Below are 25,660 nucleotides of genomic sequence, written 5' to 3'. Positions count from 1 at the left end.
ATATTTTTAAAAGTACATAACATGTTACAATAATTGTACAGAGCAAATTCAAAAGTATCTGTATCTTTGAAAGAAAAAACCTCTTTTAAAAAGGCAAAGATTATTAATTTTCATCCAGTTGTGCTATTAATACCCTTGTCCTAGCAACGATGAAAAATAAACGTCCCTTTAAGCAAGCACAATCTTACCAATTTTCTGTCACTCAGAATTCCTATTTCCTTTGAAATACACCCTAAAGAAAATGGCCTTGACGCCACTAGAGGACATCCTAGGAATAAAAATCAGTGTGCTGCATGCACAAGAACTTGTACAAAAACACCACTGCTGCTTGACATTTCAAGCACAAATGCGCAAAAGAACATAACACACAGAAACATTGTGAATTTCAAAACTGTGAATTCTTGAAGAGAAATCTTTCCCTTACTCTGAGGCTGTTGCAAACATACTGCACTGCTCTTTAGCATATTTTAGCACATTTTAGCACTTGGATGTCTGGTAATACTGAGGACACTGGCCTTATCTCTTGCAAAAAAAAATCCCCAAAACCCAACAAACTAACAAAAAAACCCCAACCAACCAAAAACAACCCCAACCAACCTCCCTTAAATTATGGACTTCAGATTATTTCTCTAAAGTGCTTTATTTAACCCATACATAAGGTATCATTTTTCATCACCAAGAATGACTTGGTCTTAAAACAGGCCATCTATTATTCTCCATGGACTATGCTGGATTTGTGTGGGAAAACACAAACTGCCAGTTTCCTCAGCTTCTGTCATTTTGTGATTGAAAACACTTGTGTCTTTTCATTTCATGACATTAGTACAGATCAAGACTCTTCTGCTTCATATGAAAAAAGTTAAATGCCATCTCAGTTACAAGATGTAAAGCAGTGAAAGAAACCAAGCTCATTTTATTTAAATGTGGATTTATTTAAAGAACAGATTAACTCTGATGTAAACCAGCAGTTTGGAAGTGCTATGTGCTTTCCATTCACACAGATCACAGCAGATGAGTTCAAGACAGTCATAATTATTGGACTAATTAATGTTATATATGCCTGGAAGAGGCTGCAATGGCTGCAGAGATGTCTACCATACACTTTCTGAACATACCTTATACCCAGAGCAGGTACAAACCATGGTATACCAGCCTTTCTAGTGGCATGAGCCACATTGGAAGGGTTCAATGACAGGTTGGATGGAACTCTGAGCAACCAGATGTAGTGAAAAATTTCCCTCCCCATGGCTGGAGGATTGAACTGGATGATCATTAAATCTCCTTTCCAACCCAAATCATTCTGTGATTCTGACATCTGACACTCTGGACAACTGGGAACAGCAGTTGCCCTTTGTAACTCCTCTGATACGCAGAAATGTGTCTGACAACGCATTTGCATCCCACTATCTGATACATGGTAGTGGCAGCATCACAAGCATGGGAGGAACCATTGCTTGAAATCCTTTCCTAAGACTGCCTGGAATACTCCTGCAGGACTACCCTGCTGCATTCATCATACAACACGGCTGTACTCTGTGCCAATCATGTTCATTCATTCCTAGACGAGGAAAGGTGAGTAAGCAGAATGAAACATGCTATAAAGAAAAACACAGCAAGGAATGAAAAAGGGCATAGACTGATACTAACATCTTTAGAACAGGCATCTAGCTTTGAAAATGTAGGAAAAGATGGTGCAGATAAAGCTGCAAAGGGAAGAAAGATAAGCAGAAATTTCCCCATAGTTGCTTAAAACCAAATATATGTTACAAATCCAAATATAAAAATAACATGCCAAAATCTTTGCTCGCAGGCATTTGCCACACTAAATCAAAATGCTGGTATGCATTTTCAGGGATTGAAACATATCTGTTGTTTCTGACTCACCTCATCATTTTATTTTTTATGAGGAATCAGCTTTTTCGAGAGAATTTTGCTTAAAAAAGAACTTGGGAACAACTTTTTGCATAACAAGAGAAATACAGAATCTTATTTCTAAGATTCAAGGTACAAAACCTGGAAAAACAAGTGGGGTTTCTGTTTAATAAAATATTGATAAAAATATGCCTTAATAGTGAAATCTATAGAAGGGATGCAAGATCCTTACAAAGACCCCCATTTGTCCTTTTTTTTTTTTTTTTTAATTTCAAGTAGCTTTACAAAGACAGGAGAGTTGGACAGTAATTTACTCTTAACAAACCTCCTCAGAAGCAAAAAGTTTTGCCATCAGGCTCTGCATTTTACAGAAATACTACTTTAAAACATGATAAGATAATGCTTCACTATAATCAAATAAGACACCAATTTTCTTCTACAACACTGTAAACCCCAGGGAAAGCTTCTCTTTCCATTCTTTCCTCCCATCTTTTCCACCCAGAAGCATGGTTGTGACCCAGTGATTTTGCTGTCAATACTTAAGCAGTATGCACATTATTTCATTCTAAATATTCTCAAAGTGCAGTTAGGCATGCAAAAGGAACTTTAAATCCTGCCTAAAAATGCATTTAAGTGTGTTACTCTGAAAGATATTTATAAAGATAACTAAAATAATTTATTTGCATAGTAAGGTACTTTTTTGCAGTTAATAAAGTTGAAAGGCACACTGAGATGAATCATTGCAAATTTACATAAAGTATTCAATGTTTCTGGTAGTGTACTGACAAATTTTGAGCATCCTTTATCTCTGATGATACCTCCCATATATTTGTGCCCTTTTTTAACTCCCAGCATATGATGTTTTAAAAGTGATAGCTAAGAGCAATAGGCTAAGAAATGGCGTTTTCCTTCAAAAATAAATCCACATCTTAAGCACAGCAATAAGGGAAACAGATCCACACTCTTTAAAGTCGGACTAGAATAGTTTCTTGAAGAGTTTTGACCATAAAATGCTTTAAGTTAAGGGGAAGAAAAAGAAAGCAGCTGGAATATGTTAACTTGGTTTCTAGTTGAAACAATGGTGTGTTTTATTTCATGTTGGGTTTTCGATAGACCCTTAATTAGACTTCTGACCATGCAGTTTTCATTTAAAAATATCTTGATGACATTCTGATCATCAAGAAGTTTCTGGCAGACTAGGCACCTGTTACTCTTTGAAAGAACATTTATCCAGAAAGGCAGGCAGGCAAATAATACTCCCCAGCTCATAGAATAAATATTAAGTCAAAATATCCAGAGTATTTAAAATAATAATGTAAATACTGGAAAATACTTTGTGCAGTCCAGACTTAGTGAGAATAAACAGACAGCAATGCTCAAAACAAAAAAGCAGAAGCACACAGGTTGCCTGCTATGAGGTGAAATACTAATACAATATTTACACTGTAAATGTATAGCTGGTAAAGTCACTACTATAGCATTTCCTAAGGACATGAAAAATTATACCTATGTGTGTTATGAAAAACAGCTTAGTTATTGAAAACAGCATTTGAAACACAATTTTTCTATGTAGTAAAAAAGCCAGTGTACAAGACCAGATATTATCATTCAGACTGAAACACACATTCATAATATATTAATTCATTTTTCAAAACATTGAATAAGGAATTCTCATAAACAGCACTGCTATGATTCATCTTGTAACTCGCAAAAGTGTTAAAAAAAATTACTAAATAGATGGTATTCAAACCTGGAATGAATTAAAGAAAAAAATCCATGTTATTCTGAAGATAGCACCTTTAAATTGAACTTCAGAGGAGGGAAGGGGAGTGCAGGGAAGGGGAAGACTTGGACAGGACTCCCAGCAATCATCTAGTCCTCTTCAGGGTTCACCACAAGTGAAAGCGTATTACTATTAAACCAGGATGTTCAATTACTTTTTAAACAGTCAGGTATGGGACATAGATCACCTGTCAAGGAAACCTGTTCTTGGTAAAGCATCTTTTCTTAGTAGCACGTCTGAACTCCCCCCGCCCCGACGCAGCTTTGAACCTTTCACACATGTCCTGTCACTGGATAACAGGAAGAAATCAGCAATTCCTTCACTTCCCCTTCTCATCCTGATAAAAATCAATTGAGTTTGATTCCTGAGCTTTATTGACATAGACAAACCTATTTTTAATGCTAATTTTTAAATCAAAATTAAAAAACGATAAAGGTATGAAATAATAACATCATCACCAAAACTTGAGATGCATGGGGAGATTAGAAAGAGAAACAGTTTTGTTATTCTGAAATAACTTACTCGCCTGACTTTTGGAAGAGAAGATAGTCCCCAAATTTTCTCTTCTTATTAAGAGACAAATGTTCTCTATGTTATGTATACATAGAAATACACATATCAGCAATCTGGTCTGAGTTAGTTTCATCTTTTATGCGAAGTAGATCCATGAAGGCACATTTTGGGATTCTTTTATGGATCTAAATGAGGGGGGATCTAAACTGATTGCTCCAGCGGTTTTCTGCCAAATTTTGGCTGAAGTTTACTCTCCCCAAAGTGGAGTTCTCTCATGAATACTCCTAGGCCATTTCAGTACAAAGTCAGTGGAGTCAGCTTAAAGCATCTTAAACCAAATTTAGATGACTTTACATTTTTGTGAACAACTTACACAGACAATTTTAGCTTTACAGCTGTGTCAACAGAAACTGCAAGGAATAGCTTCTCAATTTCAATAACTTGATGTGAGACAAATGAACTGTATATGCCTTCAGTCACCCTTGGAATGAGAAAAATTAAAAAGAATGTTAGATTGTGGCAACAGCTAGCTACCAGCTCAGCTTCAGGATAAATCAATGCCTGTTAACGGGAATTCAGATTAGACTAATCAGAAACCAAACTCCCAAATCTGTAAGCATTGTGTATTATTTTTCTCACCGCATATAAAATCAGGTTCCTTTTGAGTCACATTTCAGGCAAAGTTCACAGAATCCATGTTCTTTGTGGCATGGACTATTGTAGAAACACTGTGGCAAAAAACTGTCATGGAAAATACAACCAGCCTCCCAAGCGGATTCAGCCCTGGGAGAGAGCTTGTTGGCCCTGTTGTATCCTATCTGAAATGTTATGCTCTTACCTAGAGCTGCTCTCTGAATCTGCCTCTGGATTATCTTTCCTTTCAGATGGTCTGCAAAAGACACAAAATGCAAATAATTAGAATTCAAAATGTCAAAAAATCAATGAAATCATTGCCTATTTCCCACCATTTGAAACTCCTCTGCTGTTGGCCAGTTTTAACGGGGTTTTGTGATCCAGGGGACAAGATGATTTCTGAGTTCTCTCCTTCTCTCTACTGCAAGTAAACAAGTAGGCACAATGTGACTCTCCATATACTGAGATTTAAGAAAATCAGTAAGACTGAAAATTAAGCATTTACTATCAAGCACTTTCACAGGATGATATACTGCTAGATACAAAAGACATCCAAGTGGGAACAGAGGACATATGGAATTCCAAGTATTTGTTGAAACAGCCTTTAAGGTGCCGATGAGATTGTAGGTCACTAGTCCACCCCTTCACCAGTGAAAAACTAATTCCTCAAAATTTTCCTATCTGTCCTGCTCAGTTTTAGATATCCCTTGTGCTAGAGCTTCTGCAAGTTCTACTACTGTCCTGGTTCTGGCCAGGGTTAATTTTTTCAGTAGCTGGGAGGGGACGGTGAGGTTATTCTGTACTACCTCACATCTTTGCTGGGGGCAGGAGAAAGGGACACTTTTCTTGGGAGAAGGGTCAAGTAAATATGGCAGAGGGAGCCATCCTCTATTGTCTAATATTGGGGCGGTTTTCCATCAGAATTGTTTCTTTTCCTGTATCCTCTATGATTAACACTGTTGCTGTTACTGTTCATTTTCTTATCATCTCATTGCTGTTTCCAGTAAATTGTTCTTATCTCAGCCTGTGATCTTTGCCTTTCTTACCTCCAATAATTCTCTCCATCTCACCACAGCTGGGAAGGGAAGGGGAGAATGAGGCAGTGAGAGACAGCAGAGTGTGGTTTGGAGAGTCTTGGTAGGGGCACTGAGTTGGGCAGTAACATTCCTAGATCATGGCAACTACTCAACAGGACTTACAGTGTAGATGTCATTGGTTTTGAATGAAAAATTAATCAATTCCATTATCTCAACATTCCTAGTCAGACTCCCATGCCCCATATAACTCACTCAGCCTTCTTCTATAAATTTCCTACCTGATCTACGGCAATGGGCCAGTTTCCCAATTATTCCAAACAATAATTAGATTACCTCGTGGGATGCCATTATTCAAAGAGATTAATGGAACCAATAAAGGAAAAACATAACCTTAAATATGGAATTTCAGCAGTAAATGTATTCTGAAGGAGGATGGGATTATGCACCTCAGTTTTCAAATTAAAACAATTTCTAAGCAGAGATCTGTTCATAATAGTCTAAGCTGTAAATCTGGATACCAGAGAAAGAAAAAAGAAAATCCATGCTGGATTCGCTTTTCCCCCCCAGACCTGTGATTATCTATATCATATTAGCATGCATTTTGAATTAAAAATATCCCTTTGCTTACAAGTGAAGTCTTACAGAGTAAGCTAATTAGAAGCAAATTAAGTCATTAAAAGTCAGCAAATTCTTAACCAGAGAATATAAAAAGCCATTTAAATTCACAGGTCATGAGAACTGGATTGTCCTGTGAGCATAAAATAACTACAACAAATTTATTTTCTTTGGAAATTATGAGAACAATTGTTAAGTATTTAGTAGCTTGGTAGGAAACTTATTACTTTCAATACATTACAGTATGTACATTCAAGTTTTGTTGTTTTTAATGTTTATAGAAAAATGTTTTAATGTTTATAGACAAAAACAAATGAAAACACCCTACCTACTCTTTGACTATAAAACAGACATAGAGCTGTATTTTTCTGCAGAGGAAATTTTAATTTTTAAAATTATTTTAAATTAAACTAATGATTTTTTCTGTAATTAAAGTTATCTGTAAAATTAAGAAACTGTAGTCTGTAAAATTAGGAAAAGCCTTCAGCTACTGAGAAACAGATTAAGTGAAATAGCTAAATTCATCTAACTCTTCTATAAAAAAAATCCTCCATCTCAGCTGTACCAATACTCAACCAAAAAACTACATTCAGTTAAATAAGTTGATTTCTGTAACTATAGAAAAAAGTGCCATTGATTACTAATTTTTACTGATAAAACCTGGTTGAATGATCAGCATTGATGTTATTTGTGTTTTGAAAGCTATATAAAGCAACTCAGTTGATTTCCCTACTCAATGAAATGTGATTAAATGTGCTATTTTTTTCTCAAATTGCTTTTTGCTATTCTGACTATTTAGATCCCTGTATTCTATTGCACTGTTTCATACAGTGTGATGTTATTCAATATTGAGCCATGAGACAGCCATGAAAAAATTTGTAGAAATCTTGACACTCATCTCAACAGACTACCATTAACAGAGGTGCCTCAGAAACAATCAATACATTTATCTTTGTAGAAGGGCTCAGAAACTCTCTAAAGCACAGTGAGCTGCAAAACCACTGTTGAAAAAATGGTTCCAGTAGGGACAACAGGCTTTTCATCAAGAGCCACGTGAAAATAAGGGTGACATATGGTTCTCAGTCTTGTCAATAAATGGTGTCATATCTCCTTCTTTAACCTTGCCAGAAACAGATCATCAGCAATCTAAATGCTTTGCGTTTCAAGCGGCAGTGAGGTCAACCGAAAAAAATATGCCAAACAAGCTGATGAGAGTAAGACCAAGCATATAGACAACAGCTTGCAATCAATACAAATATGTGGAAACACAAGAACAGTGTGACTGGGTTTTAAATGATTATAGCCAAGAGGCTTGACTTTCTATTACAAAGAGTTTACTCTGAGCACAGCTGAGATAGAAACCACAGAGGCTGCAGGAGCTCTACTTGCATTGCGAACTGTGTCAGACCTTTCAGCAGTGTGAAACTGTTCAAGTGTTCCTCTCTCCTTTCATTCCAGCCTTTGTACACTTCTGCTCCATCCATTACACACACCATGATGCCGCAAGAAAACTTTCTATTTGGCAACTTTGTGAAAGAATGAGAAGTTTGAATCAGACCACCTGTAATCAGAGAGGAACTAAAGAAAACTAGAAAACCATTGGCTAGAAAAATTAGATTCCAGCCTTAGCTTTCTTCTAGCAAATAAGAGGTTTTTAAATTATTTTTTCTTTAAATAGAAGTAGAAAGGTGACATTTATCCAATTCACATAATCCAAACTGGCTTTTCAGGGCAGCAAAAACTGAACTTAATTTCCCAGAAAACTTTCTGAAGAGAAATTGAAATTGTATTATGGGAAAGGTAGGCCAAACATGAGTTCTGATTTGGGGGACATGGTGGTATCATGAGGCATCTGACTGTAATTCCATACGAAGACTTAGCCATCCAGATATGATTTAATCTTTCAGTTTGTTTTAATCCAATTTGAAATTTGACAGTTTGTTTAGATTTCATTTGGGAAAAAAATTGTTTTCACTTAGAAGCTCTTATTTTTGATAAGCCCTTGAGATTTTCTGTGTATGTTTTTGATTAAAGTTGCCTTGTTTTGTTTTCACTATAAATACTTGTGAGGGAGAATGAGTGTTTCTGACCTGCCCTACTTTTCTGCTTCTGAGAACACCATTGCCCCAGTGCTAGGCTTGAAGTTCATAAGTGATGGAAGTAGAGGATTATTTCAGTACTGTTACCTGCACAAATCTTCCCATGTAAACAAAAGGAAGATTTTGGTCTTAACTACTGCCGGTTCTACAATCTTCATAAACAGAGATATGTACCCAAAGAAATACAAAGAATCACATTCTCATAAAGAAACCCATCATGTCTTCTAATTCCAAGTGTAAAGTTGTGGACGAGGTAGTGCTTAAATGTGGTTTGCAAAAATTGAATTTAAGATGTGGAGAACATCTCTCAACATATGGCTAATTATATTTTCTGAAGTTTCACCAAACAAGAAGCTAAAAATAGGTCTGTAGCTGATACTAAATAATTTTTTCCAGCAGAGTCATTCTTCATCTGGAGATAACGGTCCCAATAAAATGTTGACTGCTGCAACTCTACAGGTTTTGGCAAGAAAAGTAGTTTTGTGGAATTTAAGAATTCACTCAGCATGCAGCCAGCTGTCATTAAGGCTATGATAAATCTGTTGGTTTTGGCCTGCATTTCTGGAGACATGTAGGTATGGAAAAGAGATGAGCTGGTAACAAAGAACTTTGGCTTTGTGACAGGAGACAAAAGCAAGAAGGGAGATGGAGAAGACAAAATGGAATAGAGAAATCTAATTAAGAGTGATATAAAGCAGAGGAAAGTATCCCATATGGTGACTAAATATGACAGAATACATAACTTGAATAATATGGCTGTCCTTTAACTTCTTGTCTTTGCATTGTTCCAGACTGTTTCAAGGATCTGAAAGTATCTGCCAATGTATTACAGACAAGGAATGCTTTGACCTGAAGCATGTGCTTTGGGACAATACAAAAGGGAATATGTTACAATTAAAAGAAACCCCACTGATTTAAAAAACTTCTTTTGTTTTGTTTGGGTCCACATTACAGGTTTTAAAACTTGTCTTATGTTTTATTAGATCTTCAATATAATACTATTTTAAGGTTTCAAAGATCACTAACTCAAGAACTGACAGGCTAAAGCTTTTGTCAATGACTTCTTATCTCATTTTCTTTAGTATTTTCTATTAATTTACATTTTCCAAGCCTGCATTATGTCTTGATATATCCTTTCATCATGGAGATCCTGAAATCTTCACACCTCAAACAGGATCCTGTATATTTCACTTTCTTAATTTTTAAATGATTTTTGGTGTTACATAAATTATCTAGCAGAACATTCTCTTATGCATCCAGGGCATCTGGTTCCTGGAGTTCACTCTCCAGGGATTTTGGGTCCCTAATCATGCTATATGGTATTAGATGTTGGTTTATTTTTTTCCTGTTTCTCACACTGCCACGCCAGTCAATAGATTGGGAATGCACAAGAAGCTGCGATGGAACACAGCTGGGACAGCTGACACCAATGGACAAAAGGGATATTTTACACCATGTGGCATCATGTTTAGTTAAAAAAGGCTAGAGGGAACAAGAATGAAGCAGAAGCATTTGGAGTGATGGTATTTGTCTTCCTAAGTCACTATTAGGAATGAAGGGACCCTGCTTTCCTGGAGGTGGCTGAACACCTGGCTGCCAATAGGGAGTGAAGGAATTCTTTATTCTGCTTTGCTTTACACACAGATTTTGCTTTACCCATTAAACTGTCTTTACAGCAACCTATGAGTTTTCTTACTTTTACTTTTCTGGTTCTTTCCTCAGTCCTGCCAGAGGGGGGGCGAGCAAGTGGCTGTGTGGTGCTTTTTCTGACAGCTAGGCTTAAACCATGATGGGAAATAAGAAGGGGGGTTTTTTGTAATGCAATACCCCTGTATTTGCTGTTGGACTCAGTACCACCCAACTATGAAGACCAGCTCAAGACTCTGGAACTGTTAAATCTGATTCATGAAGTTGCATGCATCCACTCAAATCAGGTAAGAAGTCCTGCTGAATGAGCAGAAAGTAAAGATGCGTATTCAGCAAATAATCACTCAGACAAATAGAGGAACAATCACGTAACTTCCATGAGCCTTGTATAGATATATTTTTCACTACACTTGAGGTTAGAGTTGTAACAGCTTACAAAGTATTCCTGAAAGTAGGAGACATTGAACCCTAGTGTAGATATTCAAATGGAACAATTTCTCAAACTGAGAAGATCAAACAGAGATAGTTATAGGAAATCTTACCAGATGTGATATTTTTAAAATCTGGTGATGAAATTGTATGAGAACACACTCTATGATAAAAAGTATCTGACAAGGAAATTAATGGAATAAAAGAAAGTATTCTGTTTTAATGCAAAATCCTGCAGCACTAAGAACAAATAAACCATTCAGCCTTTCATTGACCCAGATAAATATTTGGGACAAATGCTGAATTTGCTTTTCAAACTTTGTCCTTCTCCAATGGCAAAAACATGTCAGTTGGCTCTATTAGGACAAAGTAGTCTGCATTAGTCAACTGGCTCAACACTTTGTCTGATGGAAATGCTTTATTTTGGAATACATGGTTGGCGAAATCCCATATAATTTGATAGCTTCTCATTTTCAGAAAGCCCTTTGTGGCATCAGGAAGGAAAACATACTATTACAATACTCATGGCCTCTCTGATGCACACGCATTTTTCCAGGTATGAAATATAGCCCTTATCAACATTAAAAATATATGGATGACAATACCTCAGGTAACATACTGTAGAGTATAACCTGCTGCAGCAAATTTCTGCCTTCTGCAGTGGTTTAAGATTTTACTGCCTCTCCTTTCTCCTCTTCCCTTCCCCTTCCCTCTATCCCAAAGTTTGCTGTCAAAGGTCACTGCCCCACAGCAGAGGAGGTAGAAGGAAATGTATGCCCATGTTCTGGCTGCTCTAGCTCCAGAATTTGGAACATCAGCACAAGCACACCAGCAATTTAAGCTGACACACTATCATCAACTCAACTACATTTTCTGAAATACAAGTAAACACTCTCTTTTGCCAGCTCGGAAAAAAGGATTGGAGAAAGTAACTGCCAGCAAAAAGATGGGCCAGAGCACTGGGAGCAAGGAAATTGATGGGATTTAATAGAACTCATCAGTCAGAGCTCCCAGGAAGGACAACAAGTTCAGCATTTGAAGCACAACCCTGACTTCCACAAATTCATAGCTGCGAACCATAGCTTAAGCTCAGCACATTACCAAGTGCACATGGAAATACACAGTTTTCCCAACATAATCTCCTTCCTTGGAATTTAAATATCCCAGATTCAAATGGATACATTTTACTATGGTGTAGGATACTACACATTTTGAGATTATTCTTTGAAATTTCTGACTGGGGCATGTTCCCTTCCTTGCCATACTCAGTTGAGACAATAACAGATTTTATTGACACATTTAACACTTTAAACATGATCAAATCTACGGACAGAAAGCTTATGAGATAGCAGTCTCTGCCAGCCATTGCTATAGGATGACAATGTACTTGACTTCTCAGGAAGAATTTCTTCACTGGGAGGGTGTTCAGGCATTGGGATGCAATGTCCAGGGAGGTGGTGGAGTTACCATCCAGAGGGCATTCAAGGAACAACTGAGTACTAAGGTGTAGTTGAAGAGATGGTGATTGGTTAAACGATGGACTGTCATCTTGTGGTTCATTGAGCTACTCAATATACAGTCCTCTAAACTCTCAACCCATTTCTATGCACTTACTTCTAACCTCCATATTAAGTCTCCTCCCCTTTTTCTTCATGTTTATGTTAATTGTAGCCAAATTGCTTTTTTTCCCTCACAGGATGATGATGACTTACACTTTCTGATTGAAGGACATTCCTGCAACTGTTTATTGTTTGGCCTTCATTTCCACAGCATCCACATCCCTGTTTTTTTTTTTTTTTCCCCTTCCTAATAGCCTTTCATACATTCTGGCTGCTGAAGAACAAAAACCAGCTTTGAAAAGGTTAAACAGCAAAACTATAAGAGAAATTGATTTTATTTTCCCGCTGCCTTCATTCTGGACCTCTACCTTCCTCTATGTACTATGTTCCCAAAGGAACACTTCAACACTTTTTCTAAAAATACAGATATTCAACACTGGGACATCTAGGATAACCAACATAAACCACTAAGGGCTCTGGATTGCAGCTCAGCATCTCCTTGAAACTGGAAATCAGAACCTGGATGCTTTCTGAATTTTAAAAAAATGCTTGGACCTTTGTTTTCATGTTGTAAGGTTCCCCTCACTACTTATTCCTGACCAGGCATTTTTAGCCAAGCAAGGACATTTAGCAGCAAGCACACTCCAAGGGACTTGAGCAGAAGTACACACTATGTCTGGATACTCCATGGGGAGGGGATAGGCAGCTCAGCCAATAAAGCAGTATTTCTCTATGTGCTGTAGCAATGGCAGTTTGTTGCATTCAGGAAATAAAGTGAACAGTTTTTGGGGGGGGGGATTTATTTGGTTTTATTTTCCTGGATAGCTCTCCTGACTTTAGCTACCTAAATTTCACTTAAGCTATATCTTAGATGCCAAAGTGCTATTTTAAGTATTGTCCAAAGAGAACAAGTATTCTGTTTATCTATCTTCATATGCTATAAAAGAAACAGAAATTATGCACATCTGGAAACTGTTGTTCTGTTGTTTATCACATCTATTTGTTCCTGAATTAAATATTAAGCTGGTCCAAAAAGCATGATTGAAAAGCAATGCCATATGGATAAGGAGCCGTAATCTGTGAATTTAGTGCTCTGGATGCTCATATGACTAAATTCAGCTTATCTCTTAAGATTATTTTTTTAGAAATTAATATGAAGAGAAAGAATAAGGAAAATAGTCAGAGAAATAGCTTTGTATACAGCTCCTATCCTTTTCACATTTTCAAATATGCAAATTTAAGAAGGATTAAAAATAAATAAAGGGTACTTAAAAGCACAAACAAGCAAAGTCAAAACCAAATGATTTTACCCCCAAAGTTTTCTGGTAATGATACATTGGTCTCAGTTATTATTTTTTCAGAGAGTGACTATATCCAAGTTTCAGATGAACATGGTTATTTTCTGTTACAATACTGCTTTCATGGCTTTGTAATTTCTATGCAACAATTTGATGCCCAGTTTCATTTTGTGATATTTCTTCTGGCCAGGGCTGTCCAACATAAAATCAAATATAGAGTTCCAGAGCTCACTATATACTTTTGCTTCAGAAACTTAAAATTTTGCTTTTACCCAAGGAATTGAGTACATACTGCTCTGTGACTTCTGGTCAGATGAGACAGACTGATGTTAAGAATCTGACAGATATGACACAAAATTTAAAATAAAATAAATAAAAAATATTATAATGCTGAAGCTGATTAGATATGCTACCATGTTTTGAGGCCATGCATATAAACATTTCAGGGTGATGGAAACAAGTCAGAGTAAGAATGAGTGTATGACACACTTTTTGATGCACATTTACTTGTAATATATGTACCAAACCTTTGAGAAGTGACTCCTCGAGTGTCAGATACAGGCTAGCAACCCAGAAAAATCTGAAAGAGCTTCCTGTGAAGATACAGCATATATTCACTGTTCTGGATAAGCCTAAGTCTGTTTCTTGAATTGCTCAGCAATTTAAAACACAACCTGATTATATATAACTGGTATAATGATGTATGTAATCAGTTCCAAACAAGCATTTTCCCTCAGCCTTAAATAAAGTGTGTGACAAAATCTTCGTATTACAGCTATCTGCTGTTGTTTGCATTCTTTCTGCAATATTCACAAACAGCTGTAGTGACATCACTGATTTAGGAACAAGTTTGATTAGAAAAAAACAGCTATTGTCTTTTAGTATGTGTAGGTCTGTATGGCTATGCTACAAGTCTGCATGAATGATGTACAGATGTGTAAATGAACCACAAGATACTATGAAAAACAAATTTCTATTTCTATGCTCAGGAAGGAATATCACTCTTGAACAGTACTACTCTGACTAAGCTGAGGTCTACTTCTCTGAAACTGGAAGGTTTGATTTTCCACTGTTAAAATCTCTGGCCATCCAATACTAAAGACATACATGACTCGGATATGGGACTTGAGGGAATACTAAGTTTACTGATGACACTAAATTGGGATGAGCTGTTGACTCCCTTGAGGGCAGAGAGGCCCTGCAGAGAGACCTCGACAAGTTAGAGAGATGGGCAATCACCTACTAGATGAAGTTAAACAAGGGAAAGTGCTGGATTCTGCACCTGGAATGGGGCAAACCTGGTTGTCTGTATATAGCAGGGAATGAGAGGCTGGAGAGAAGTGCTGCAGAGAGGGACCTCGGGTCTTGGTCTATGGTGACTTGAACAGTGCCCTGGCAGCCAGGAGGACCAAGCATGTCCTGGGAGCACAACAACGGGAAAGGTTTAGGTTGGATATCAGGAAAAGTTACTTCACCCAGAGGGTGGCTGGGCACGGGAACAGGCTCCCCAGGGCGGTGGTCACAGCATCAAACCTCACAGAGTTTAATGCTCACAGAGGACAATGCTCTCAGGCAAATGGTGTCACTCTTGGGGTTGTCCTGTGCAGGGCCAGGAGTTGCACTCAATAATCCTGATGGGACCCTTCCAAGTCAGTATAATCTGTGATTCTGTGATCAAGAAAAACTTTTTGTACAAAAGATTGTAGGATTTAACACACACACCTCATAATATACCATCAATTATCACCTAGCATTTGTTCTTTAAAAAAGCAAATTTAATAGATTGACATAAGAACATACTAAAGCCTAATAAATAGCCTAAAAAACCAGCAAAATGCAGAGTAGCAATCTAGCATTGACTATCTATTTTCAGTCAAAGGACAGTTTACAGGCAGAAAATCTGTTACTATTTTTCCAAGTTTATAATCATGGCTTGATTAAATCCAATGAGCCTGCTCAATTTGTTTTAGTTATTCTAGTGAAACCTTAAGTAAAAAATGTTTACTTGGTTTCTTCCTGAGAATAACTTCTCCCCCTGAAAATCGTTCTGTTTGTAAAGAACAGAACATCATTTGTAATAATTAGAAAATGAAAATGTTTCCTACATACGTACATTCCAACTCAGAGCCAAGGAAAACATTAACATCTTGGGCCTGGGGTGACTGTTACACTAATAAGGTTCTTCTGTTTAAAGAATAGCACACCAGGGGAGCATAATAGAGTTGTTCAAATGAGTTCATTCAGTTTGGTATTTTCTGAATAAGTCATTTGACAAATCACGTTTTCTCATTCTGGGGACCCATTCAGCATATGCACTCTAACCCTCAGGCATTGCCTATTGTTTGAAAGTAAAAACAAACACATGCAAGCACTCTGAAACAATGGACGATATTTAGCATTGCCATCAACATATACATTGCCCCCTGAAGCCAAAAGACTTCTACCTTCTGAAATAAGTTTGCTGAGTGCTGCTGCAAAGACTGTATTACCAAAGATGGTATCCTCTTCTTATAAGGAGGAGCAGGAAAAAAGAAAAAGGCTACAACAAAGCTACTAGAACTGCCCGGTTCTCTTGCCAGTCTCATTTCTACCAGATCAGATAAAAAAAATCCCACACCAGCTAAGGAATGATGAAGATAGAACCATGACGTGTCCCTCTCTTTGAAAACAGCCGAAGCATGACCGTGGTGCAGCAGCAGCAGAACAGACATCCCTGTCACCGCTGACATAAACCTGGGTGTAGCTCTGATGGGAGAGAGCCTGCACCACCCACGTGCTGGACGTCTCAGCCTCACAATAAGCCTGATTTTACTGCTCTCCTTAGGGTTATACTTAGGGTTAAAGTAGAGAAAAATGAGAAGTCCAGAAATCAGAGACACTGCAGAGGAAAAGGCATGCCAAGGGGAGCACAGCACTACCCTAAAATTTCTCCCTCTGCACTTCACCCCATGAAAATATACATGTGCTGGGTATCTGTGGCTACAAAAATGCTCATCTATTCTGCCAAAATTAGTGTAAGGCTTGAAAAAACAAAATGTTTTTCATCATATCTTCCTTCCACAGCGTTGGTTACAATTTCTTCTCTATGTTCATGATTTCAATTCCTTTCTGGAAAGGAAATTTTTCCTTTCTAGAAAATAAATGAAATCTTGCTGTTTCAATGAAGATCAATTTGGCAAGCTTTGATTCCTTTCCCTGCACTTCATGGCATCCCATGCCATTTGATTGTTTTCCCTTTGGTGAAGGTTTTTTTTTTTAGTCAGGCATGTTTTTTAAAAATATCTTATTCTATCTTATAGTTTGATTTCATTACCAGATTTTGTCATTAAAGAAATGTTAATTTCAGCAGGAAAAATTACAAACACTCAGAAAAGGAGATACTATCAAATAAAATGCAATTGAAAAAAAAATAAGGAAATTTGGAAATGGAGTGACTACAAGAAAATGGATTGGCATGAAATGAGGTACAATGAAAAGGACCAAAACTTGCCAAAATTAACCATAATGAAATCCCAAAACCAGGGAACAAACCCAAATGAAATACAGGAGAGGGTATTGATGAAATGACGTGCCCAATAAAAAAACACTTCACCAAAGGGAAAAAATCAAATTGCATGGGATGCCATGGAGTGCAGTGAAAAAGACCAAAACTTGCTTAAATTAACCTTACCGAAATCCCCAAAATCAAGGAACAATGTCAAATGGAAGGACCACAAAGAAATTGATTCTTTTTCCTGAAAGAAAATTTTCCTGATAAGGGAGGGGAAAGGAAATTAAATCTTGCGTTTTTAATGAGGAATTAATTTAGCAAGGTTTTGCCCAATTCCCTGTACTTCATGGGATCTCAAGCCCTTTTATTGCTTTCTCTTTGGTGACTTTTTTTTTTTTTTTTTTTTTTTTTTTTTTTTTTTTTTTCTATTAGGCATTTAATTTCATCCATGTCTTTATTTGTCTTTTTATTTGACTTTGTTTCCTGATTTTGGAATTTCAGTAAGAATAATTTTTTAAAGTTTTGGTCCTTTTCACTGTGCTTCATTTCATCCCTATCCACTTTCTTGTAGTCACACCATTTATAATTTTTTTTTTTTTTCATTTTATCAGATCATATCATATCTCCAGAGGGTTTGCACCACTTTCTTTTCTATTTTCAAGATTTCATTTCTGTTCCTGAAATGAAGAATTCTTGTGATTTCAATGAGGATTAATTCAGCAGAGTTTGGTTTATTTCTCTGTCCTTTATGTCACCCCATGCTATTTTATTGTTTTCTCTTTGTTTTGCAATTTATTACTTTTTTTTTTTCCTCATTTCTTTTCATGAATTTTCTCTCCTGTCTCTTTTTTTGACTTCATTCCCTTAGGTTTTAGTAGGTATCATTTTGGTAGGTTTCAGAGCATTGTATTTAGAAAAAGGAACACCCCATTTCCCAAAGATTGCTCCCTCAACTGCTTTCTTCTTGCCAATCGATATCCTGGGCACCTAGGCAAGAAGCTGCTTTTGCTGCTCCATTTAGGGTTAGTGTTGTGCTTAGAGTTGGCATTGAGAAAACCACAGAGCCTTGAAGTCCATGGATACTGCAACTAAAAAAGACGTGTCAACCCCAACATTGCTCCCGTCACACTTTGGCACCACCCACAAAACAGAAATTCACCCTGAAAAATTCTAATTTTTCTGCTCCACTTAGGGTTAGACTTGAAAAAGCCACAAAACCCAGAGCTCCAGGGACACTGCAACTACAACAAGCATGCCAAGAGGAGCATGGAGCTGCCCCAACATTTCTCCCCCACATCTTCCTTTTTGTCACCTCCCTTGTATCTTGATCCTCAGCCTTGGAAAACGCTGATTTTTCCTGCTCTGCTTAGGGTTTGTACCTCTAACATGTACAATGCCTACCGTAAGTATAGCAAAGACAGACTTTCTCTGCTGTTTTCAGAAAGGGATAATAACACTTTACAGGCTTTTTTTCATAGACTTTATAGTTTTGTTTTCTTTTCCTCCTTTTTGCATATCTTCCAGCTTTCTGGGGACTCTTCATTCAGCTAAAAGCATTATTATATCACAAATTGCCTAGTCATAGGTTTAGAATTACACTCAGCAAACATAACTGTACTACTTCAAGACAATTTAAGCCTTGCTCACTTGGCAGAGACTTTTGAGATTCTAAAAAAAATTTTCATGTGAATGAAAATATGATCTGTTGATTACAAGCAAAGTGGTTAATTGATTATTCTCACTGTGAACACTGTGAAGAAGCAAGCAAACAAAAAATCATTAACATGAGCCTTTCACTGAAGTGCTAGCAAGAAAGAAAAATACATTCCCATCACTCTGCTTTACATTATGATCCAGCTCTCTGCTTGAAGGACAAGAAAACTGGTTGTGGAAATATGCATCACAGCATTGAGTCTACTCCAAGAGGATAGTGACCAGTTACCATGTGGTAATTACTTGCCAGGCCTGTGTGAAAGTCATGACACCTATTCTGCCTTGAGAGAGATCTTCCAGAAGACACTGTGAAAGACCACACCATTTTAGATTATGCTCTACAGATCACTGGTTAACTAGGCCATAGAAATCATGTCTGAAGTGGTAGAAAAAGAACCTGAACAGAATCAGGATTAAAGTAAGCTATATTTCATCATGGAAAGAAGGAAATATGTTAAAACTGAAGGATTTTCAACCAATCAGAAAAATAAGATGTAACATCCTGCAAAGCAAAGTAAATTGCATTTCTAACAAAGAAGAAACTGTAGGCGATGACAAAGTAAAGAAATAAAATCTTTAGAAACTCAGCTGTTTTTCTGTGTTTTCAATTCCTTGCTTTCAAAAATCAAAATGCAACATTTAAAAAAATAGATTTGAAAACTTCTGTCATAATGGCACAATGCTCAGATATTTATCCAAAACAAACACACATAGGAACTTTATTTTTTCAGCATTTAGTGGCCAAACAGTTGGGCCAAGAAATTAAGGAGAAAGAATCTGAAGACTGTGTCAGCCATGCTGAATGGCCTCAGCTTTAACAGCTACTGCTATTTTTGGTGGACACATAAACATGCCTCGTTTATTACAAAACTGCTTTGAAACTGACCTGCAGATCAGAAACAGACTGGGGCTTCTAGGCACTGGGCCACATTGAATAACATCTCAGCTGGGAAATTACATCTGGGGGACTGTTTGTCCCCATGGCCTGTTTTCTCTTCTGTTTTTCTCACAGATGGCTACAGGTTTTGCAGAGCTAATATGCTTTGTTCTGTTAGGCATAAGTGCCATCCCTCAGGAGTAAGCAACATAGTCACACACCTGAGAAGCACAGTTACACGTCTGAGATGATGTTTGGAAGAAACGTTTGTGTACTGTTTTCTGATACAGCTTGTGTCCTGATTCCAAGACTGACTCTCTTAAGTGACAGAGGACATCTGCAACATACAGGCAGCATTCCAGGAGAAAAGAAATCAGTGGAAACTATGTGTATTGCTTTAATTTTATATATATCCCAGTGCAGAACAGAAGTGGTGAAGAAGCAGGCAGGCAGGCTTTTTTTACTCAGAGAGCCTGAAGTCTATGTTGATGCATTCTTGTCAAATCTACTTCTCATGATAAACTACTGTTTCAGCTTCTTCTAGATCGCTGATCTGACTGGAATTTTTCAGGTACTGAGCAATCCAGCTAGGGATGCTGGACACACAAAACATGATGCATACAGCCTGACACCGAACAGGCTTTGGAGAAGTCACACACAGCACATCTGATAGAGAATGTGCTGGGTGAGCTGTACAGCATGTGCTGCAATGAGTGCCCATTTGCACTTTGTGGGACTGGGCTCAGAGCAACCTGCTCAAGTGGAAGGTGACCCTGCCCGTGGCAGGAGGGATGGAACTGGATGACCTCTAAGGTCTCTTTCCATCCAAACCATTCAATGATTCTATGAATCTGTAGCTAATGCTTGTTGCCCTTGATCAACTAAAACAATTAAGATAAATGTGGAAATATTTTCAGAATCTTCTTTTCAATCCTTATACAAGTAAGAACTCTAACTGACCTCAGCTAGGGTATTTCCTTAGTGAGGATTTCAAGATTTCAAGTTCCATGGATTCTAAAGGTCTCTGCTTGAGAATACAAGCTACCTGAAGAATGAAATGCTGTGGAATGACATTATTATCTGCTCATTAAATCTGCATACAGAATTATTTTCTTTATGAGTTGTTTGCATCTCATTTGAACATTATTTTTGTGGAATGTAATCTTTCTTCTTGAAGTTTCTCAATCCCTTTTTAAACCAGATCTTGCAATTTTTCTTCTACACTACTCATTTCCAGTAAAATTTGCTGAGCACATATAATTTTTCATAAGTACTCAATAGTTTCTGGAATTACACTAGAACAGTGAATTAAATCAGCAACTAGGAAGTCACAATGTTTATTTCCATAAAAGAATAAGTATCTCAGAATATTACACTAAAGAATGGAATGCATTTCAAAACACAATAATTTCTCACTTCATGGCTGAAACAACGTCCAGTAAGTTAATGTCTGTAACTCAGAACATTTAGATTACTGTAAAGCAATAGATAATACTACCAATATTACTGAGCTTTAAGAAAGCAGTTCATTGATTTTGATGGCTTTTCTTTTTGTATAGCATATCATCACAGCTTTTTCATTTCATCTAGGTTCCATGTAAAGCATAGAACTTTTCTTTAACAGAGAAATTCCATCCTTCCAAAGTACAGATACTTTTTCAGCAAATGTTTTAAAAATGCTATTTGCTCATGCATTACTTCCCTCAATTCTTTCAGCTTATATAATCATGCCTTAAAATATGTGTAGCATTCCTAGGATCAGCCTTGATATTCTAGTTCTTAACTAGCTGATCCTTCTTTTTCCAAGTAACTTATTGCCTGCATGTGAAGATACAACAATGTAGATTTACACCACAAACAACAAAGTGCTCTCAGACCACCTCTACCTAAAAAAACTTAAATTCATCTATCTTATTTCTTTTCTTCTCTGAGCAAAAATGCTGCTATAAGTTCCCTTCTTAAAGTTGTATAGGTGTAAAAAAAAATCCTTGTGTTAAATATTCTTGCTTTGGAGTTTAATGTAGGTCTTCTTGGCTCATCCACATTGGGAGGAAGAGTGACAGTAACAAGATTGATTTTTATGTATACATACATAGAATCTTGCACAAAGAGAAAAAGATTAATAAAATTCTGATTTTATATTAATTAGGTTTGCAGTAGGTTTAACATCTACTGTGCATTCACAGAAATAACAGTGTGACACACAAGCTAGCGAACCAGAATCAATATTATCTTTGAGCACTGATATATCTTGTCCTTGGTCTCCTCCATCCTCACCATTTCAGTGTAGCATGTCATTAACTGTGATACATATGAACATTACTTGAATAATTTAGAAGCAAATTAAATGAGGACTCTTTAATAACCTTGCTTTCAATACTAGAACCTGCTGTCACTAAAGATCATAATTTGCTTTGGTATTCTACGGTCCTGTGCACAAAAACCAAAGCCTGAAATGAGGCAGAGCAGTGCAACAGTTCAGCATTCTTGTGGGTATAGATGCACCATCAACATCATGTGCACATAATCCACCCACCTACCCTTTTTCATTCCGAGAGTGCCTGTTTCCTCACACAGTTATTACTCCCACATGAGTTTGCCCTTCCTCTCCCAGCTTCAATCATAATGTTAGCTGATTTCTGGACAGACTAAAAACAACAGCTGCTTCCCTCTAGGCATTAAATACCATTTAGTATGCTTTTTTTCCTCTAGGAAAAAACTAAATCTAATAGTGGTAAAAATAACCCAAAATAGTCAGACATTTGTAAGAGTGAACTGGAAATCTTTACTACTCTTAAATGCTTCTAACACACAGCATATTCTTGCATATAGGAAACTTTTTTTTCATGGTGAAATTCTGAATGAATATATCAGCTTCATTTACACTGAAAATAGAAGTGGTAATTCCCCCAACACACTCTTTGATTAATGCAGCAGCAGTTGGGTCTTTTTGTTATTTAATGTTTTACAGTTTGTTCAAATGTAGAGTAAACCTTACTGTCAGAGTAAGGACTTTGACACAGAATGTTTGCAGTAATAGTGTAAAACCACCTTGGTGATAATAGCATCCTAGGAAAATACCCTCCTCCTAGCCCTGATAAGGGGAGAAATTTTTATTTCAGAAGTTTCATCTTTGCTTCTCACCATACAGCATTATTTAATTGGCAATAAATTAAACTAATTTTCTCCTACTTCAGTCTGTTTCACTTGGTAGTTAGTAAGTCATGTCCTCTTTATCTCAACCCAGAACTTTTTTCTTCCTTCTTTTCCTCCCTATTCTTTTGAGGAAGGGATGTGAGAGAGCTACTAGATAGTCAGCTGAGGTTGACTCACCACAATGTGCTAGGCACAATCACTCAAATTTTTGCAATGAGAAATTTTCTTCACTATTTTGAAATAAAACCTTAAGCTTCAAATTTCCTTCATTGTCTTCTTCAGTAATACCAAAAGGAACTACAGTTCTTGTTAGACACCCTAACTCTCTGCAAATGACACAATACAAAACGCATGCAGTCACACAGCACTTTTTTCCCCAAGAAAAGAAACCTCTTTTTTTAGCGAGCAAAATATACACTTTGAAAGTTCTTAATGTCGGACTAGAGAGGCAAAAATGTACTTTGTGTCAGTGCTGGCCCACTTTCCACTTCTCCTACGCTGGTTACAGAGTTCTCATTATTTCCTGGCCTCTCAGTTATTTTTTTCCAGTTTCACTCATGTTGGTTTTTTTGCATTTGTCTTTTAAAGGCCAGTCCTTGAGTACATTCTCCAGTCATATGTAAACAATTCTGAATAGTTCACTCAAACAAATCCAGACATGTCTACATGTTCAAAATCTATACCATCTCTCTGCTTTTTTATGGTGTACTTATGCAATATTGACTTGCAAAAAGAATTGCCCCTGAATTCTTGCACCAAAGCCCTCTGTTCCTTTATTTGTGTCTATATAGAGTTCAGTTTCATAATGCAACAAACTGTGTCACTAAAATGACTCTGACTTAAAAACACTACCCTCTTTTTCTTTTTTCTCAAGTATCAGAAAAAGACAATTTTCATCCTCAATAAAATTGATCCTCTTACTTCTAGGAGGTCATTGTGAAAAGTAAGCATAATGACAAATCTAAGAAATTTTATTTTTCAAAAAAACCCCAAATCTCTGTACTTCTATTAAACACAAAATGTGTCAGAATCCAGGACTAAGTGGTATAGTAGCAAAGAGGCATGCTTGTCAAAATACCTAATTTCTGATATTATAGTAATTCCACACTTGAAATCCACCTTACATCTAGACAGGGTTTTCCTTAATCTTTTTGTGCAAGCAGTAACATCTACAAAAGCCTGCCAAGAAAATCCTACTGCAAATTTCTTTTTACAGCCCTAATTTCCTGATGTTTTTGAAATGCTAGTGTAATTGAGAAGGGCTTGGAGTATTGTGTGTACTTTTCACTGCAAAACACTAATATTTCCAAAGTCAGAATGAAAGGGTATTTATGACATAAAAGTTACAGCCGGATGCTGCTGTCACTATCTCAAAATATAATCAGACTGCATGAAATGGATTATTATGGCCTCAGTGGTGCATAGTTTTATACTATTAAGAGTAACTTAGAAATAATGGAAACTGATATTGATGGGATCTGTTCTTGATTGTGCACAACAAGGCAGCCAGGAATGCTTAAGGAAACCAAAACAACGATAAAAGTAAATTAAAGATCTAGTTGCAGGCCGCAGATGACTCTTATTTTTCATATCACATTTCAAGTAAAAATTTGGCAGGTTAGTAAACTTAAAATCTTTAATGAACTTCTGAGTATGACTGTTATGATGAAACAGACTTAACTGAAAAAAATGCTCCATGAAAAAACTGTATAAGGTAGTGTAATTGAATTGACTAAACTGAGCTGGATACAAAATTTTAATACTTCTTAGGAGGTGCTTATAGGTAGATACATTAACAAATATATTCTAAACATAGCTGGACAGGAGGAAAGGACAGATGAATAAAATGTAATATTTGTATTCACCAGAGTGCTAATTTTCACGTGCTGCAGAGTGTTACACAGAAAGAATTAAAACAAGGAATTTACAGTATGATCACATTTAAGCCTCAGACATCAGTGTTTAAAACCATCCACAAAGTAGTTACATCTGCATAATCTGCATCGATCAGGATATAGATAACTATAAATGGATACAACATGGATAGAGTTTCTTGCTTATACAGTAGAACTAGAGTAAAAATTCTATGAAAACACTATTTTCCCATTTTGCTACCAAAATAATAAAAAAAGAGAGTAAGAAAATTAATTTTTAATTTGAAAATGCTTTACTTGTACCTACACTTATATACCAAAACAAGACCAAAATGTGCTTTGTGCAATTTTTCATAGAACTATGGAGACACTTCTAGCTTGATTCTTAAAGGAATTTTTCAACAATCATGTGGTCTACTATATATTAAAGTTTTCTACAGGAGGCATGTAAGCATCGTCAAGTTCAGTGCAACACTACTGATTTGTTACACAGCTGCTTGTTTTATTCAAGGGATCAGTTTGGTTTTTAGTTTACATATACTGTTGTACCACTCATGTTTCCCAGATATACTTCACTGTTTCATTCTTAACACTGAAGAACTTAACTGAAAGCAAGTTTTAAACAGATGTTTTTAATTGCAGCTACATCCATACTCTACTGCACTATAGCTATCAGAAGTTTTGCCTAACTTACTGAGGAAAAACCCACAGCAATGCAGTCCAAACCAGGGACTTCTTCTAGACTTTGAAGCAAACCATGGAAACATGATCTTGAGAGATGATGCCTACATTGCGTTGTTACCTTATTTCTGAGAGATTCAAATTTCAAGGGACCTAGAAATCACACAAGTCTTGTCCTAGTATGACACTGCAAGTGGTGCCTTCAGGACTCGCCTGTGTCCTACTGATTCTTTTACTGCCTCCCATACCCTCCAAACATTTGTTCTTTCCCCGGTGAAAGATGCATTTAGGGTGGCTGCTAGGCTCTTGTTTTCAAGCAGCACAGTTGCAACCCCAAATACTTAGAACGATGTGCTTGTGTGTAGCTGCTTATTGCTGGTGTTC

At 36.8% G+C, this 25,660-nt stretch overlaps 1 protein-coding gene across 7 annotated transcripts in view; it reads right to left on the bottom strand.

Moving 5' to 3' along the window:
- Nucleotides 1-25,660, bottom strand: part of KIF6 (kinesin family member 6) — a 153,901-nt gene that overhangs the window by 25,287 nt on the left and 102,954 nt on the right. For all 7 annotated transcript variants that reach the window (XM_040060541.2, XM_040060534.1, XM_040060536.2 and 4 more), the window contains one exon: nt 5,007-5,057. In XM_040060541.2, the coding sequence (XP_039916475.1) occupies nt 5,007-5,057 (51 nt within the window). The remainder of the gene's footprint in view (nt 1-5,006; nt 5,058-25,660) is intronic.

Source organism: Hirundo rustica, chromosome 3, assembly GCF_015227805.2.
Source record: "Hirundo rustica isolate bHirRus1 chromosome 3, bHirRus1.pri.v3, whole genome shotgun sequence".
Lineage (NCBI taxonomy): Eukaryota > Metazoa > Chordata > Aves > Passeriformes > Hirundinidae > Hirundo > Hirundo rustica.
The sequence above is the reverse complement of the archived record's forward strand: the minus strand, read 5'-3'. Positions and strand labels throughout refer to the sequence as shown.